The sequence below is a fragment of the Sesamum indicum genome, linkage group LG11 (assembly GCF_000512975.1).
Source record: "Sesamum indicum cultivar Zhongzhi No. 13 linkage group LG11, S_indicum_v1.0, whole genome shotgun sequence".
Classification (NCBI taxonomy): domain Eukaryota; kingdom Viridiplantae; phylum Streptophyta; class Magnoliopsida; order Lamiales; family Pedaliaceae; genus Sesamum; species Sesamum indicum.
The window spans coordinates 14,120,004-14,137,709 of record NC_026155.1 but is presented as its reverse complement, the minus strand read 5'-3'; the positions used below and the strand labels follow the sequence as shown (position 1 = coordinate 14,137,709).

Genomic DNA, 17,706 nt, shown 5'->3' with positions numbered 1-17,706 from the left:
GGATATTTAGGACTTCTTAAGAAACCGTTATAAGCTACTAGCTATTTCCAATGATGTTTCACCTTATAATCTCACTTGGACATCACTCCAAACAAGAGTCGGGCCAACAGCTACCTCAACATTCACTCTGTTATCAGACCTACTTTTGTTACTATTCCTACCACCCACAATTACCAAATGAAACTAATGCAGCACACACTTAATTTTGCCTAGCACTATATATACATTGTTGAATGCCTTTGTTTTCAAACAAATTCCAACATCACTAGTCTCATCGCCAGCATTTCACCAGTTATCGACATTTCTTTCAAACAAAAATCAAATAAAATGATTTCTCACAAGCGTTTGGCTTTTGCCATTACCATCATGTGCCTTTTAGTTGAGCTAGCACTGTCCAAGCATCCCAGGATAACAATGCATTACAAGTTTGATGTATGTGTTGAATAACATATATATCTTCCGTACGTTTTCATGCATATTTCCAATTTATTGACATATACCTACACATGATTACAGATCAAACTGCAAAATGTCACAAGGTTGTGTCAAACAAAGAGCATAGTGACAGTCAACGGCCAATTTCCAGGGCCTACGATCACTGCAAGGGAAGGAGACAGGCTGTTAGTTAAAGTTGTTAACAATGTTCAGTACAATGTCTCTATTCACTGGTAAAATGTTGAGATTATTTCCTTTTCAAGATTGAGGTTACTTTTCCTGCTATCTATAGTTATGGTAATGTACATACATATATAACCTTCCAGGCACGGAGTCAGGCAGTTGAGAAGCGGGTGGGCTGATGGGCCGGCATATATCACCCAGTGCCCAATTCAGACGGGGCAGAGCTATGTGTACAATTTCACCGTTACTGGCCAAAGGGGAACCTTATTTTGGCACGCCCATATTTCATGGCTTAGAGTTACACTCTATGGACCTATAGTCATCCTTCCGAAACGAGGAGTCCCCTATCCGTTCCCACAGCCCTACAAAGAAGTCCCTATAATTTTTGGTACACGGGATTCATCGTTTATTAGTCATTATTCCCTACAAGTCATTAGTAGTAGATTGGAGAAAATGATTAATTACCTGTTATATTCCTTTATGCTTGGATTTTAGGTGAATGGTGGAAGGCAGATACGGAGAGAATTATCAATCAAGCATTGCAAACAGGAGGAGCCCCAAATATTTCTGATGCCTTCACCATTAATGGCCTGCCAGGACCCCTGTACAATTGTTCAGCCAAAGGTGAACCTCAAATCCCATAACCAAAATCACTGGTTTAAAAAAGACTAAAATCCTTAACAGATGCTATCGAATAGAAACCGAATATTATTTCGTTATCTTGTCTATATTGCAGATACCTTCATACTAAAGGTGAAGCCGGGAAAAACATACATGTTGAGATTGATCAATGCTGCACTAAACGACGAGCTTTTCTTCAGCATTGCTAACCACAACCTGACTGTTGTTGATGCTGATGCCGTGTACGTGAAACCATTTAAAACCAATACCGTTCTTATCACTCCTGGACAGACGACAAACGTCCTCCTCAAGACTAAAAACCATCATCCAAACGCGACCTTCCTCATGGCGGCCAGGCCTTATTCCACAGGGCCTGCTGCATTCGACAATTCCACCACATCCGGGATCTTGGAATACCATCTCCCTTCTAACTCAACCAAGAAAACCAACAAACTTCCACTTCTAAAACCATCACTTCCCATATTCAACGACACAACCTTTGCCACTAATTTCAACAAGAAGCTCCGGAGCTTGGCTAATTCAAATTTCCCCGCAAAAGTTCCTCAAAGAGTGGACAGGAGATTTTTCTTCACAGTCGGGCTAGGACTGATCCCCTGCACGAACCCCAATGGAACCTGCCAAGGCCCGAACAATACAATGCTGGCAGCAGCTGTTAACAATGTGTCATTTGTGATGCCAAACACAGCCCTGCTTCAGGCTCACTTCTTTAACCAATCAAAAGGCGTCTACACCACAGATTTTCCAGCCAACCCACCGTTCAAATTCAATTACACGGGCAATCCGCCGAGCAACATTATGGTGAGCAGCGGCACAAAAGTGGTGGTGCTGCCATTTAATACTAGTGTGGAGCTGGTGATGCAGGATACGAGCATAATTGGTGCAGAAAGCCACCCGCTACATCTCCATGGGTTCAACTTCTTTGTATTGGCCCAGGGATTTGGGAACTTCAACCCGAATAAAGATCCGGCTAAGTTCAATTTGGTTGATCCGGCTGAGAGAAACACCGTCGGGGTACCATCGGGGGGCTGGGTTGCAATTCGGTTTTTAGCAGATAATCCAGGTATATTTGATTTTTATTAGTTGATTTAATCAGTGGAAGAATTACTAGGTAAATTAATTAATTTTTATGGATTAAAAATAGGTGTATGGTTTATGCATTGTCACTTGGAAGTTCATACGAGTTGGGGACTGAAAATGGTATGGATTGTGATGGATGGAAATCGCCGGAATCAGAAGCTGCCGCCTCCGCCCTCGGATCTTCCCAAATGCTAATTGGGATATGATTATCCTCTTCTTTTTGTTTTTTAAGAGTTTGCTATTCATTCTTTCTCATTTTCATAGCCATATTAGAGAAAATGTACAACATTTTGATATTCATGTGTAACTTTTTGAGCAAATTTATAGTCAAATTTTTGCCTGGTGATATTGCACACTTTCGCACAAAACTCTATGGTCAAATTTGGCAAACTGTACCTATTTGGCCCCGACACAAAGTCATGACATTAGGACATGATTTGTCAAAATTAAAACTTTATTGATAAGTTCGAATTTTTGGAAAAGAATGTATCTAAATACTCACTTTGGAAAGTGTTTAGGTGAGTTTATAAGTTTTGAGAAACATCTAATTATGAAATGTTCCGAAACTTATAAAATGTAAAAAGTGGGGAAAATATTTTTTTAATCGCATAAAATAAGGGTCGAATTTTTTTTTATACCATAATTATGGCAGGTGATACTTTGAGTCTCATAAAATTTAAAATCACGTCTTTTTTAGTCTCAAAAAATTTGATTTTATTACTTTTTTAGTTCCAAAATCACAATATTTTTTTAGTCCCAAAATCACAATGCATATGATTTTTTTGAACTAAAAATACGTGATTATGAGTTTTATAGGACTTAAAATGACACCTGTCATAATTATAATACCAAAATAAATTATGTCGTTATTTTATGAAACTAAAAAAATATTTTGCCTATTAAAAGTGTTCAGATAAAATTTTTTTAGGATGAAATTATAAAATTAAAAAAAAGTTGTTTGTAGTTTATAAGTTTTTTAAAAATAATAATCAGTTTTTCACTTATTTTTATGATCTTAACAAACCTTTTAATTTGGATTATATTACTTAATAAAATTCTTTTTAGTCACATTTTATAGACTTCATAATTTTATTTAATTTAGACACTCTAAGAGCTTGTTTGGTTGTATTTTCAATGAAATTTTTTCCACTTTTCACTGTTTTGGTAGGTGGAAATTTGTTTGGTCAAGTCATTTTTAGTGAGAATGCATTCCTATTTTAATTTTTAATTTCAAATTTATATAGGTCACATGGGCTTGTCATAGTTGTCTTTCTGTCACATCAAAAATACATATACCTATATTTAACATTCTCACACCTATATACCTATATTTGGAAACAATTAATCCAAACATATTCTCAATTTTCGCACAAAAATCAATAAAGCATTTTTACACATTTTCAATTATTGAAAACTGAAAATGTAAATGAAAACACAACCAAACGGGCTCTAAATATTTATATTTAAAATAAGATTTAATATTTTATATGTATAAAAGAAACATCCAGTAGGATTTATTACATTTAGATCCCTTTTAAAATATAAAAATTGAACTTTTTCTCCAAAAAAATCTAAAATTATATTTGCATCCCTTTTAAAAGTTCTTCCATTATAATTGTACTCCTTTCATTAGATTTGGATAAAAAATATTGACGTTAGCCCAAAAAAAAGTAGTGATATTTTTATAATTGCAAAAAGTTACATAATATATATAAAGCCAAAAGGGTGAAAGTGCATTGAAAAAATTATTGTAATTGGATAAAAGTAGTTGTTAGAAACTAGTCATGTTATGAATAATTCATACGGAATACTAAACAAGACGTAAAATAATAAATTTATATAATTTTTTTTGCTAATATTAATATTTTTTGTCCCGCCTCTAAAAAAAAGATAGAGTTGTGATCGAAAAATTCTCTAAGATTGTACAATTGTTGTTTCAAAAGTTTTTTCTTTTTGGATAACAGTTATAAATGTAACTAACCCTATAAAAATATATGAATTTATAAGATGCTCTGAATAAATTCAGCCAACACACCCTCCTAATTTAACGGCATAGATATTTTTTTTTTTTTTGGGGATCCTTTCTTTTTTATAGTTCATATAATGAGTATCAAATGTAAATTATTAATTTCAAATAATATCTCAAAAATAATTTATATATTTAATGTATAGATAAAATATTAAATAAAAGAAAGTAAGTTATGAGAAATGATGGAACCCGCTACCCTTCCCCCCCCCCCCCACCCCCGGACTTTCGATTTTGTGCAAAACGGAAAGAGAAAGAAACCTTCCAACAAAAACAATTAAGAAAAAATAAATAGAAACTAAAAAAGCAGAAGAGATAGCAAAAGGACAATAAAATAAGGTGAGAAAAAGCGTATGGTGATTAATAGAGACAATCCGAAGCCCATTTAAGCAAATAACTCGCCCACGCCACCGGCCCACCGCACCTTCTACCTTCTACTGCAAACTAAACCCCCTCGCCCCACCTCCACCGGAGACGCCGTCGTAATCCGCCATTACGCCGGTGCCTCCGCCCCCCGTTCTCTCCAGTTCAAAGATTCAGGAAAACATCAAAATGACACGCGGCTGCAAGTTCTCCTTCCACGTTGCCATCGTGATAGCCGCCATCACTTACATCTACCTCTCCACAGTTTTCGTCTTCATTGACCGGTGGTTCGGGCTCTGGTCGTCTCCCGGCATGCTACACACCGTTGTTTTTACTTTCTTAGCTCTCATGTGCATCTCCAGTTACCGCCTCGCCATTTATACCGATCCGGGTCGGGTCCCCGCTTCTTTCGTCCCCGATATTGAGGATGCTACTAACCCGATCCACGAGATCAAACGCAAGGTCTGCTATCCTTTCGTATTTTCGGTCTACAATTACATACTTGCATGTACGTTTTTTTGTAATTGTTGAGGTGTTTCGTTTAATGCATTTTTGTTCGTTTCGTCATTTCCGATATATACTGTTCTGGGCAATTCTTTTATATTTGCGTGGGTTCAAAAGCTGGGGTTTTTAGTTGGTAGAGGATTGTTGTCATATTGATTCTTGCTTAACTGTTTCATTTTCTAGAATTTTTCTTGAAATTCAAAGTGTCTAATTAAATGCAATTGTTGGTTTCTTTTATTTCGGTCATGTTTTCTGATTTGGTTTGATTAATATCTAGGTTTAATTAATATCTATATATCTATCAAATAATAATTTGTAGATTTTGAATGTTCAATCTTTTTAGTTGGTGTGGTAATTGTGTGATGCTAATTCTTGGTCCCTCCAGGTTTTAAAATACTTTTCATTGATTTGATGTAGTGTTTGAACTTAGCCTATTTTTCATGGTTCTGGTTTTCCTTCCTGAACTTGTTATGGAATTGATATGCAGCAAAAGGGATTGAATTAGTTCCCCTGTACTGAACGGCTGCATCAATGGTTTTATGTTGCATGATCTGCAAAGATTAGATAATTGGGAAAAAAAAATTATTTTTGTTAGTTCTGTTTAGCATTATGCAGATTTGTCATGGCAGCATATTTCACTTTTGTCTTTCATATACTGGGTTTGATGGTCATCAAAGGATCACAAGATTGTCCTTTGTTTACGTCATATCAGGGTTATGGCATTGTTGTTTAAACGTAAATCTTGCATTCTTTTCTGGAACATGCAGGTGAGTAAGTTGAATGATATTAACATAGGAAATACTTACACAGTGCATAGGCCCCTCAGAGTTATTATTATTATTGTTGTTGTCGTTGGCTGTTTTTTGGTCTATCATATGACGTGTCTTGCTTCCCCGTAGATGAGTGAAGCTATTAATGGCTGAGGTGTGATGCCTTTTTACTTCTTTATGTTATAATTATCTTTTTGGTCATTGCTGGAATGTTTGGTTTCCAATGTTATCTCATAATTAAGTTTGTCGTTACTAAGATACTCATCATAATGGTAATTGTCGTTCTCTGCTGATTCTTGTCCTTGGCACAGAAGCTGTTAGACTTGGCCGTTCCTTTGGTGTTGCAGTTTTGTCTTATAATATGTACATGTCTAACTACTATCTGTTTAATTGCCACGGAAGTTGACTCCTTATCTTATCAACCTTACGCAGGATAGAGTTTTTCCAGTGAAATGCCTATTAACTATAGGCTCATTTCTCAAATTGCTCTTCTCACTATATATATACAAACCTCTCAAACTCCCAAGAATGTGAAAATAAATGCTTTAAGGTCCTTTTCCGTTTATAATTTTATATTTGTATTTCATGTCTGTAGCATCTTTTTGGGTGAAGGGTGTGGTAAGACAGTGCTTAAATACATAATCCTGAAGTTTCGAGGAATTTCTGCAGGGGGGCGATTTGAGGTATTGCCAAAAGTGTTCCCATTATAAGCCTCCTCGGGCACATCATTGCCGCATATGTAACCGATGTGTTCTACGGATGGTATACCTGGTCCATGTTATTGTTCATTTGTTTTCTTGAATTTCCTCCAAACGTTATTAAACTGTTGCCTCATGATGCAAGGATCACCATTGTGTTTGGATGAATAATTGTGTGGGACACGCAAACTATAAGATCTTCTTTGTTTTTGTGGTTTATGCTGTCACCGCTTGTGTATACTCGCTGGTATGGTTCTTTCTTTTCTTCCCTGATGTGCATATTGGTACCACATTTTAATCAATGATGCATCCTTGTTTCCATTTTCCAACTTACTATAGCTTGTGTTACTTCAGGTATTGCTCCTTGGTAGCATCACAGTTGATTCTCAGAATGATATTGATGACTCTGACAGAATTATACATGTAATTACTTTTCCATGCTCTTCTTTCTGCTTCTATGTTCTTCTGTTGTTTAGCTCGCTAAAGGATTTATGTTCAGGTCATTTCTGGGTTACTGTTGGTACCACTAAGTTTGGCACTGGGATTTTTCCTTGGCTGGCATATCTATCTTATTGTACAAAACAAGACCACAATTGAGGTTTGTAGTGCTGTAAGTTGTCATTTATTGATTGCCGAATGCCGACTAAAGAAATTATAGTTGAATTTTTTTAATCTCTCTGTGGCAGTACCATGAAGGTGTGAGAGCTATGTGGCTTGCAGAAAAAGGAGGCCAGCTCTATTCGCACCCGTATGATATTGGTGTATACGAGAATCTGACAGCTGTAAGTGTTCTCTCGGCCTCTTGTTTGCAGTTTCTATATTTTGTTGTGTAATGCGAGAGAAGTCACTCATTAGTGTGATAAAGGAATTTGTTGGCAACGTGTTGTTTCTTTCTTAAAATTAGTCTTCTAAATGCTGAGGATAAAATGGCTTTAATTCTTGACTTGGTTTGTTCAACTGGTACAGATTCTGGGTCCAACAATCCTTTTCTGGCTTTGCCCCACAACAGGACATGTTGGTTCTGGCCTTCGCTTTCAAACAAAGTATGATAGACTTATCGTAACATCTGCTCCAGATTAAAAATATGATTTCCTCAGTTGAAACCATAGTCGCCGTAACAAACAATTGTATCTTTAGCTTTGAAAAGTGCGCTAATCTTTGGTGATTCTGGCCTTACAGTCTGCTTCACTCTGCTCACGGTGGTAGAGGATAGTTTCAGACATCTTCTGTTAACCAACAAGCGTCTTGTGGCAGGGCGTCTAAGCATTTCTGCTACAATTCAAGGTTCCTAGGTTGCATTGTATCAGTATAGGTTTTGTTTCATGCTCGTCTTGCGGCTTACAGCAGAAGTATTGAGCTTTTGTCTTTTCTGAAGCATCCTAGAGTAGGAAGTTTCTTGGTTATCTGTATAGAAGTTAACCAAACGTGCATCATGTACAAAAAGGGAATAGGATCCCTAGTTGACTCATACCAGCAGAGAGAAGAGGTAGACTCCCAAATTGTAATCTTGTGACTGCCAAAGATTTTCTCAGCGATAGATGATTATACCCTTTCTGTAAGTTAGTAGTTGATGCATGTTGTTTTTATTATTTTTTCTTGGTTAAACTGAGGTGCATGCATGTAAATGTTGTTTTTGCGTGCCTCGTTCTGTATATTCCAAAGTCTTGATATAGGTATTCTTGGATTCCAAAGTTACATCTCCTGGAACTAGTAGTCGATGCATAGGCTCACACACCACGCCGCACAAGTTAGATTTACGGATTTAGGCGGGATAAGACGGTGTATATGTTTCCGTAAACAGAAAGAGATGAAAGGATAGATCATTGGGGTCCACCATGACACGTACTGTTGGCGACCCCAGTGCCTTCAAGTGCTGCTTTCCATCTCACCCATACCTAATCTCATCCCCACTCTCCCGTTTCAGACGCCAACTACATCACCTCTATTTTGATTTCTCCTGAGTTCAATTTTTTCTTTTATAGTCACATATACATTATTTTTATGTGTATATAATAACTTATATAGTATATTTTAAAATATATTATTAATAAAAATAAAATATATAAATTAATATATTATATTTAAAAAAATTATTAATTTTTTTTAAAAAAATAATTATCGAGAGTAATTATTAAAGTTAAGTATAATTTTGTAATGACTAGCCGTTATGACACGTTATTCCTGTGTGTATAAAATAAATAATTATTTATATTTTGATATATATTATAAATAATAATAAAACATATAAACCAACACATCATATTTAAAATAAATAAATAAAAACTAATTCAGACATATATAAACACAAAAAAATTGATATTGTTGTTTTACAAACTACTATATACGAGTAAAATTTTCATATTAGTATAGATAGATAATATAGATATATAGATTAAAAGAAGAATTTGAGTAGGGTAATTGAAAATATATAAAAATATTTTTTATAATTAAAAAAATCAGTGTTACAGTATAAGTAATAACTATTTATGAGTAAAAATATATTTTATATATATATAATATAGATGATTAGATGACTAATAAAATATAGGATATCAACTTTGGATTGGTGATAGAAATATTTTTTATGACGTAAGTGATATCTTAACAAAATGAGAAACAGTGTGATCAAACTCCACCAGGCGCGTGGATTATTAGGAGAGGAGGACAACATTGTGGGGAATAGATCGATTCCGGGGTGAACCAAAACGGCGGACCCATTACTCTGCGACAGAGAGAACCAATATGACAACCATTCTCCTATTTTTACAATAAGAGGTTTGTGCTGATTCATCTATCATATCAGCTGTTACAAGCTGATTCTCCCTCTTTACTCCCAGTTTCCGAGATAGGAGAGAAAAAAACTTTACTAGGTGACCTTTCTTTATAGGTCGTGATGGAGGAAAATACGATCACCCCAGCTGAAATGAACAGGTTGATTTTCTGGGTTCTTCATATTTCTTGTTTTTTCACACTGTGTTTCTTTATTTTGAACTTCTATTATTTGCTTCTTAGTGGGTTTACTGAAAGATTCTTTCTTACTTGACTGTATTGCGTGGTAATCATGTGAGGTTAGCTATGCTGTCGCTGTGAGTAGAAAATACTTTACTTGGAATATGATAGATGATTCAGTGATTTTATTGGAAGAACGACAGTGCTGGATCCAGGTTGAAATTGAGATTCAAAAGGGTCTCCGGGATATGGATGGTTTTAGGAAAAGTTTTCTTGACATATCTACACTGTTAATTAAGTGGGAGGGCCTTAAAGAAACTAGCTTGGTATGTATTAGCTAGACGTACAAAAATATCCTTTTTCTTCTTTACTCATATATATCTCATTAACTGTAAATGTAATTCTATTTTCACTACCAACATCTAATTTTTATTGTTTTTTTAAATATTTGTAGGTAAATTTATTTCTTGACGCTATTACACCAAATAAAATAAGTACTGTGCTTAATCTTTTATTTTCACAAACACATAGATGTTGTTTTTTTTAGTTCGGCACATGCATCGAGTGTGCCCGATTGCTAGAACTTTTGGAGAGAGTGTAAAAAATTTGATATTTCTGATCATCTATTAGGAACCTGAAGCGGTATTAGAAAGCGAACCTATTTTGAGTTATCTTGCTTCCAAGAATTGTATATGTTTCTATACATTAGTTATTGCCATGGTTTAGTGCAAGAGTGGATCTTATAATTGCTTATTGCCTTATTTTCGTATGGCCATAGCCGTAAGATTGTTTGGATGCAAAAATATCCTGCGAACTGATCAAGTGCAGGTAATCAATCACAACATAATATAGTTGTGTTAACTTTTTGTGGTATATATACTATATGGTGGTGGTGGGTGTAAATAATTGGCTGCTGCTGCTTTTGATAAATGACTATTATTGAACAAGCTATTGAATCTGGATTTTGTAATCCACATGGTGTGTGATGCAAACCCATTGGCCGAAAGAAATACTATGTTTTTTCATACCTTATTACCACCTGACATGGCATCACATGTTTAACATCCTCATTGCACCCCTTAGATGTTACCTGTCAGTGATTGTAATTTGAGTCTTCCTTCCTGTTTCTATGTTAATTGTTTTATGGATATCAGCATTGCTTACTTGAACAAGAAAAGAAAACTTCACGTTGAACTGCTTGGAGGGCCTTCACCAAAGCATCTGTGCTGGGGCAAAAAGTTTGAATATGAATCTTCATCTGATTCAGGCACTGAACCAAAGAAAGTGAGAAGTATCATACTTGCAAGAGGAGGTGAATCAGATCCAGAATCTGCAAAAGATAGCTGTAGCTTTCATGGTGATGTAGATTCTATTATGTCTCCATGTGATGACGCTAAAACGTATCTCTCATATTCAGAAACACGTGTGTCTGTCCAGCCTTGTACTTCATCTGCTAGGTGGGGTGGCACCTCTTTTCAGAGCGGGCTTTATTCTTTAGAGAGCAGATCAGGAACAAAGTCAAGTTCCTGTAAATCAGAGTCGTTATCCATCTGCGAAGAACTTGAATATCTCCATAATGATTATGCGACACTTCCGTCTGATTATTATGAGGATCACCTCATAGAATTCGGAAGTCATGCTGATTGCAGCTGCTCAGAATACCAAAATGATGGCACTGAGCACCATTGCAATAAAGATCTTGGCGATCTGCTCTACTCAAGCGGCGTAGCTCCCAGTAATTACGTTCTTTCATCGGGAAGGTGGTCTGTTACTCATGGTAACATAAATTTGCTTTAAGATTTTCTGCTTCATTCCCTTTAACAGAAAAGCATGGACTAAAACGTTGCTTGTACCTGTGGGTGCAGATACTCAACCGGCCACCAGGAAACTAACAATTGATAAGGAGTTTGAACAGTATTTTTCGAGTCTCATGCTGTAACATACAATATGGTGCAATATAAACAGAAATTGTTGAACTATGTCATCTGTAGTCTTTATGATGTCCAGAACAAGATCAAAGCTTTGAGATTTCTCTCTTCACCATTTGTTGTATTGTATGACTGATGTATCGGTGCTTATCAAGTGCAGTTTTTTGCTTTTCCATATTACATAATCTGCCTGTTTTCTTTTTTGTGGAGTGTGAGAAACAGATGCCCCTGTCACAAGAGGAGAATGAATAATCTGACTTTTAATATCTATTTCTGTTTTTGGTGCTGGGCTGAGAAACTATTTATCCTGTACATTTCAATCCAGCATTTACTTTACATTTTAAATGTTGTTCCGGGAAACATGTCGTTACTCATTAGTATGCCATGAAACTTGTTGTTGCTATGCTACTTATGCCATCCAACTTTTCATGAGGAGGCTAAAGTGCTCGTTTGAGTCTTGGGCTGCTTCTGTATACAAATGCAGCTTTTCTGAGTCCCAGTCTGGTGTATTCACATGGATTAAAAAAGTAAGATCATAATGCTTAATCTTACTATTCAACATGTCTTTAGTTACTAAGAGCTGCTTCTGAATATTGCAGATAGTCATTTCTTGGTCAAAGTGGGAGGTGTCGTACCTAAGGGGTCAAATCAAGTTTTTTTCCTGGTATCAACTGGATCTCTTTCTTGTGGATGTACTTATTAGTACATTGTTATGGTTTCGTAAATGAATTCTCTTTTAAGATTCTATAGTCTCCAATTTTTTTGTGTGCACAATCTATGTTTCCAAAGAGTCATTGAGAAAATGCAAATAGGTATCTGGAAACGCCTTTCTGGAGTGAGAATTGTTTAAAGAGCTCCAATTAACTAGTTCACCTGTTGGATGATTACATGTTGCTTCAAAATATATTTTCAAAAACTTAATGTGTGTAAATTGCCTAAGTGGTAGTGTGAAATTCTGCATGAATCATAGATATGCCACATGCATCATAGATCAAATATTGAAATCTTAAAGGCAGTGAATAAGATAATATTGTTCAAGAATGATAAGACCTCTATTTTGTCCCCCCGCAACTCCTTATTGTCTTTTTGAACCAAGAGACCAAAATGATTTACAAATGAGATGTTGTAATTGCAGAACAGCACTAGCAACCAAAATGAAAACAAATAACATTAGCCGGACGAAAAGGATAGGTAAACTCAAAGGTCTGGAGTCCATGGGAATTCAGATCTCTGTCAACACTTGGGAAGATCAGAAGGCGGTGGTGGTAATTTTTGACTTGGTAGCTGCCCATCTAGTACAATCCAGGCCATTCTCAACCCCCAACTTGTGTGTACATCAAAGTGGCAGTGCATAAACCATACTCCTGTTCAAAATATAAACCACAGGTATGTGTAAGCACTGCTAAACTTGGTGCTTGTGAGACTTCAATAGTATTTTATTATTGTTTTGCAATTTGAAGTAAATTTATGTTTGTTTATACGCACCTGGATTGTCTGCTAGGAAACGAATGGCCACCCAGCCACCAGATGGAACACCTATTGTATTCCTTTCAACAGGATCCACCAAATTAAAATTTGCAGGATCCTTGTATGGATCATAATTTCCAAATCCTTCACCCACAACAAAGAAATTGAAACCATGTAGGTGAAGAGGATGACTCTCGGCTCCAAGAATGCTTGTATCCTGCAGAACTAGTTCCACACTAGTATTGAAAGGCAGAACAACGACGCGAGTTCCATTACTCACTTGGGTGTTGTTCGGTGGTGATCCAGTGTAGTTAAATGGATTTGGTGGATTGCTCGGGAAATCAGTGGTGTAAATTCCATAAGAGTTTTTGGAGAAGTAGGCTTGCAACAGAGCTGTTGTAGGAAGAGCAAAAGAAACATTATTGACTGAAGCTGCAAATTTTGTTCCATTGGGTCCTTGACATGTTGCATTTTGAGGACAGGGACTGGACCCAAGCCCCACGGTGAAAAAGAACTGCTTGTCCACAGTTTGTGGTACATTTGCTGTATATTTTGGGCTATTTAAGCTGCGGAACATCTTGGTGAAATTGGCAACAACTCCGGTGGCGTTTATTGGTGGCAGACTAGGCTTGAAGATTGTCTTATTCTTGTCAAATGAGATATGTAAGGGGTGTTCGTATTCAAGAAAACCAGCAACAGTAGAATTGTCAAAAGTGCCCTGGCCCGTGAAATATGGCCTTGCAGCCATGAGGAAGGTGGCATTTGGGTAGTAAGGCTTTGTTTTGAGTAGAACATTGGTGGTTTGGCCTGGGGTTATGAATACCACACTAGTAACAAATGGTTTGACATACACTGCATCAGCTTCAACAATGGTGACATTATGGTTGGCAATGCTGAAAAATAGTTCATCATTCATGGCAGCATTTATTAGCCGAAGCATATATGTCTTCCCTGGCTTCACTTTGAGTTTGAACGTATCTGAAAATTTAGACATATTAGACATTGCTTCTGCTGAATCAAAGAGTGAAAAGAAAGTAGAAGAAAGAATGAGTTTTGCATGAAAATTGTACAAGGTCCTGAAAGTATGGGATAATTCAGAAAGACCTCATCTTTTAGCAACTCTTTTGCTATATAGTCACTGATATTACCTTTGGAGGAACAATTGTACAAGGGCCCTGGAAGTCCGTTAATAGTGTATGCATCTGAAACATTTGGACCTCCTCCTGTCTGAAGAGCCTGATTAATAACCGCCTCGGGGTCCACATTCCACCATTCCCCTGGACATCAAGAAACGATATTATTTCATCTGAACTTTGACTATCACTTGGAAAATAGAGAAAACTGAAACTTTCTTCATTACCAAATATGATGGGAACTTCCTTGTATGGTTTTCTGAAGGGGTAAGATTCATTTTGTCTTGGGAGGATGATTATTGGTCCATAAAGTGTTGCTCTCAGCCATGAGATGTGAGCATGCCAGAAAAGAGTACCTCTCTGCCCAGTGATTGTGAAGTTGTAAGTGTAACTCTGCCCAGTCTGTATCGGACATTGGGTTACATAAGCTGGTCCATCAGCCCATCCACTTCTCAGTTGCCGCACCCCGTGCCTGCAGCAGAGTTGAATCAAATCATGCGACATAACTTTTGCCAATACCACAGTATTATTACATTTCTTTACTTGTCTCCCTTACCAGTGAATAGTAACATTGTTCATCACATTGTTGACCACCTTAACCAGTACCTGATCACCTTCCCTCGCAATAAGTCTAGGGCCGGGAAACTTCCCATTAACGCTGATAATGCTCTTTGTCGTGCACAATCGTGTCACATTGTGTTGCACAATCTAGCATAAAACACATTTCAGTATAGGTAATCCAGGAGGAAAACTAGTAGACATATTGAACACCTGAAATTTCCTGTATCATCTTACATACGTTGAAAGTATAGTGTCTTGTCATGCAGGATGCAAACTCAGGCAACAATGAGAAAACAAGAATGCCGAACAGCAAAATTGCCGTTGTAGCAGTAGAAGAGACACGGCGATGCATGTTTTTTGGGGCTTTCTGCAGTGATGAAAGGTGAGACAACTGAATATGATATGTAATAAAAATATCCGTCTTGAGCTTGGCTCGGAGTTAATATCTTGCAATCGTTGCTTTCTCTATAAATAGGGAGATGATTAGGTGATAAGAGTGCTGTCATTAGGGAGGAACAAGGTCGTCGAATGTTCATGGGATTTCATTTTCCTGTTGAGTTGGAATCTCCTTGTGCTCTCTGCTTTTCTGTTGGTCAAGCTGAATTTTAGAGTGCTGCTAAAGTAAGACAATGCTTACATTTTCTGTCTAATTCTGATTAGCGAGAGGATTTTGCTTTGTAATTACATATAATTCGTATTGGAGATTAATCACTCAAGTTGAGTATCTATGACACAACTTTGAAATCAATAAAGTCTTAAGAGTGTGTTGAAATTCTTGTTTTCATGTTAAGATGTGTTGTTGATTAACTCTTAAGAAGCCAAACGTTCATAGGTTGCTTTCTCTACTAGACACTGTCTCTCCTAATACACGCCTTTTTCATCAAATGTTATATTAAACAGTTGCAAGCATAAAGCATTGTCGAGCAATTGATCCAACGCATGCATGTGCAAGTGCAAGTGCAAGTGCAACTGCTACCACCACTTCCATGATTAGGAAACAACACCTATCCATCTGCCCTGTCTGTCCGCAGCCATTACCTAATCTCCTAAAAGGGTAAACTATTTTTCACAGAGTAAAACTTTAAGTAGTAATAAGTCAACAATTTCTTTTCACCGCGACAAGATTCTACGCCTTACATCCTATATAAGATACAAATAGCATTTTAAGTAAAGTCGTGCGTCGACATATCCGGTGCAGCCAAAATTCCCGAGTTTAATGGGAGGCTGGTTTTCTTCTTCTGCCAAGTTTAGTGAAAACAAGATAATGGTTAATTTCTTTTCTGGGTTCTTGGGATTGTCGCTCAGAACAATCTAGTTCTTAGGTCGGTCGGAAAATTACAATTTAATGAGTGGATCTAATTTTATGAAAACCTATTATAATATCCTAATTATGTCACTAATCAAGTTAGAAATAGTACATTTAATCTTATTAAAGACGATATTGGATTCCATCAAATTTAATTTGAGTAAAAAAATTTGGATAAGTCAGAAATTTTTTACCCTTAAACATCAACCTTGTTTTTAAGGTTTGATTGGTGAACGTGGGTTATATATTTATAATGGGTCCACCCAACCCACTCCCCAACTTTCTTACTTCCTATTTAAGAAAATTGAGGAATGGATTCTGAGTCGTACGCGCGCCCGCCAACCATTGTGAAATGGCGTTGCTTGCTTCACCTCAGCTGGTATCTTTCCCTTTCTTCAGACAAAGATTCTATTAGTAGCACAAGTAGTACGGCTGAAATTTGATCGCGACACCTCTTTCACTTAATAATGAAGCAAAAATTTAATTGATAATGGGTCGATCCGACACACATTACATGAGCACAGTAACATTATTATAGAAATTAGTGATAGCAAAAAATTCTAGAGCATATATATAGCCTGATAACATTATTAATAGTATTGCAAGTTAATTAGCAACTGTTGCACTCTAATTAGGCACGCATTATTAATGCTTGCTTTAAATGTCATTACTTAACATTATAATTAAACTAATATTATTTTGTAATTTCTCGTAATGACATGACTGCATCTAAAGTGGGAAGCTACGTAAGTGTGCAAAATATTATTGCAAAATAAGACAACTAGCTAGCTTTTAGTGCAAACTGTAATTTAGTGTATAATTGTCCGACAATAGTTGTGTACAAGCGTATGATCAGCAATCCTCGACATTTAACTTCAATTCATGCCTACCTAAATAATCTCATTAAACAATCAGTACACATAGTCTCCCACACAATATAGAATGAATCTCTCCCAATCAAAATTGATCAACTGACTGTCAAGTGAATGATTAGCAATTATCATATATGGTATGTAATAAATGAATGATGCCGAATAAAATTATTCACTTGTCATGTAATTGGTATACTCAATTTAGTCTAGAATATTTATCTTGATTGCAACGCGGTGAATTGCGGGAAGAGCATGCATGAAATTGTGGATTTGAGTATCCGGCTCCTGAAAAGAAAAAGAACAGCCGTTAACAATGTTGGGAGGGAGGGTGGCGAAGGTGGTTGTGCTGCCATTTTCCGCCAACCGACAAATGAAAACGATGTTACAGCTGCAGCATTCACCCAAACACATGCATATATCTACCTTAATTTCATGCATCAGTTATGTGTCTCGACCTTTTCAAGTTGATCTTTTTCACTTACATCACCAGTACGTACTATTTTTCTTAATTAATTTCACCAGCGTAACCCAAGTAAATTAATATCCCACGTCTTGTACTCAAGTTCTGAAATCTTGAAGCCATACACCTTGACGGACTTTCAACATCGGGTTCACACACTAATTAATGCATGTCTCCGAAATATTCTCATTTAATTTCAATACCACTCCATATTTTTTTATTGTACACATCTCCAAGACTCAGATTTCTGCAGCGGTAAATTTCTAGATTTTATTATAATTTTGGTCCTATACATAATTATAAGTATTTGGGGTTTTGATCTTTTAAAAAAT

The 17,706-nt window shown here is 36.4% G+C and overlaps 4 protein-coding genes across 9 annotated transcripts; 3 read left to right on the top strand and 1 right to left on the bottom strand.

Moving 5' to 3' along the window:
* On the top strand, nt 271–2,676 carry LOC105174465 (laccase-17-like). Its single transcript, XM_011096583.2, has 6 exons — nt 271–432; nt 517–668; nt 762–1,006; nt 1,114–1,242; nt 1,355–2,320; nt 2,402–2,676. Exons 1-6 carry the CDS (start codon nt 328–330, stop codon nt 2,530–2,532), a joined length of 1,728 nt encoding a protein of 575 aa, XP_011094885.2. The 5' UTR covers nt 271–327; the 3' UTR covers nt 2,533–2,676.
* On the top strand, nt 4,670–8,287 carry LOC105174463 (probable protein S-acyltransferase 16). 2 transcript variants are annotated; one of them, XM_011096581.2, is made up of 8 exons: nt 4,670–5,188; nt 6,670–6,762; nt 6,844–6,945; nt 7,053–7,121; nt 7,198–7,296; nt 7,385–7,480; nt 7,665–7,741; nt 7,878–8,287. In XM_011096581.2, the coding sequence occupies exons 1-8, from the start codon at nt 4,916–4,918 to the stop codon at nt 7,909–7,911; spliced, it is 843 nt and encodes a 280-aa protein (XP_011094883.1). In that variant the 5' UTR covers nt 4,670–4,915; the 3' UTR covers nt 7,912–8,287. The 2 variants fall into 2 exon arrangements, with proteins under 2 accessions (XP_011094883.1, XP_011094882.1); XM_011096580.2 differs by having other exon boundaries at nt 4,671–5,188; nt 7,665–8,287.
* Nucleotides 9,325–15,462, top strand: LOC105174462 (protein FAR-RED-ELONGATED HYPOCOTYL 1-LIKE). Of its 5 annotated transcripts, XR_002288032.1 has the most exons (8): nt 9,325–9,473; nt 9,586–9,629; nt 10,802–11,424; nt 11,513–12,102; nt 12,175–12,239; nt 12,711–12,961; nt 15,003–15,118; nt 15,212–15,462. XR_002288032.1 is itself a non-coding variant. In XM_020697828.1 (3 exons), exons 1-3 carry the CDS (start codon nt 9,592–9,594, stop codon nt 11,584–11,586), a joined length of 735 nt encoding a protein of 244 aa, XP_020553487.1. In that variant the 5' UTR covers nt 9,358–9,591; the 3' UTR covers nt 11,587–11,748. The 5 variants fall into 5 exon arrangements, 1 of the variants encoding a protein (XP_020553487.1); XR_002288033.1 differs by having other exon boundaries at nt 9,336–9,629; nt 10,802–11,407; XR_002288034.1 differs by having other exon boundaries at nt 9,339–9,629; nt 10,915–11,424.
* Nucleotides 12,718–15,198, bottom strand: LOC105174713 (laccase-17-like). Its single transcript, XM_020697827.1, has 6 exons — nt 14,975–15,198; nt 14,732–14,883; nt 14,403–14,647; nt 14,191–14,319; nt 13,061–14,020; nt 12,718–12,939 (listed from the first exon to the last, which is right to left on the bottom strand). Exons 1-6 carry the CDS (start codon nt 15,086–15,088, stop codon nt 12,809–12,811), a joined length of 1,731 nt encoding a protein of 576 aa, XP_020553486.1. The 5' UTR covers nt 15,089–15,198; the 3' UTR covers nt 12,718–12,808.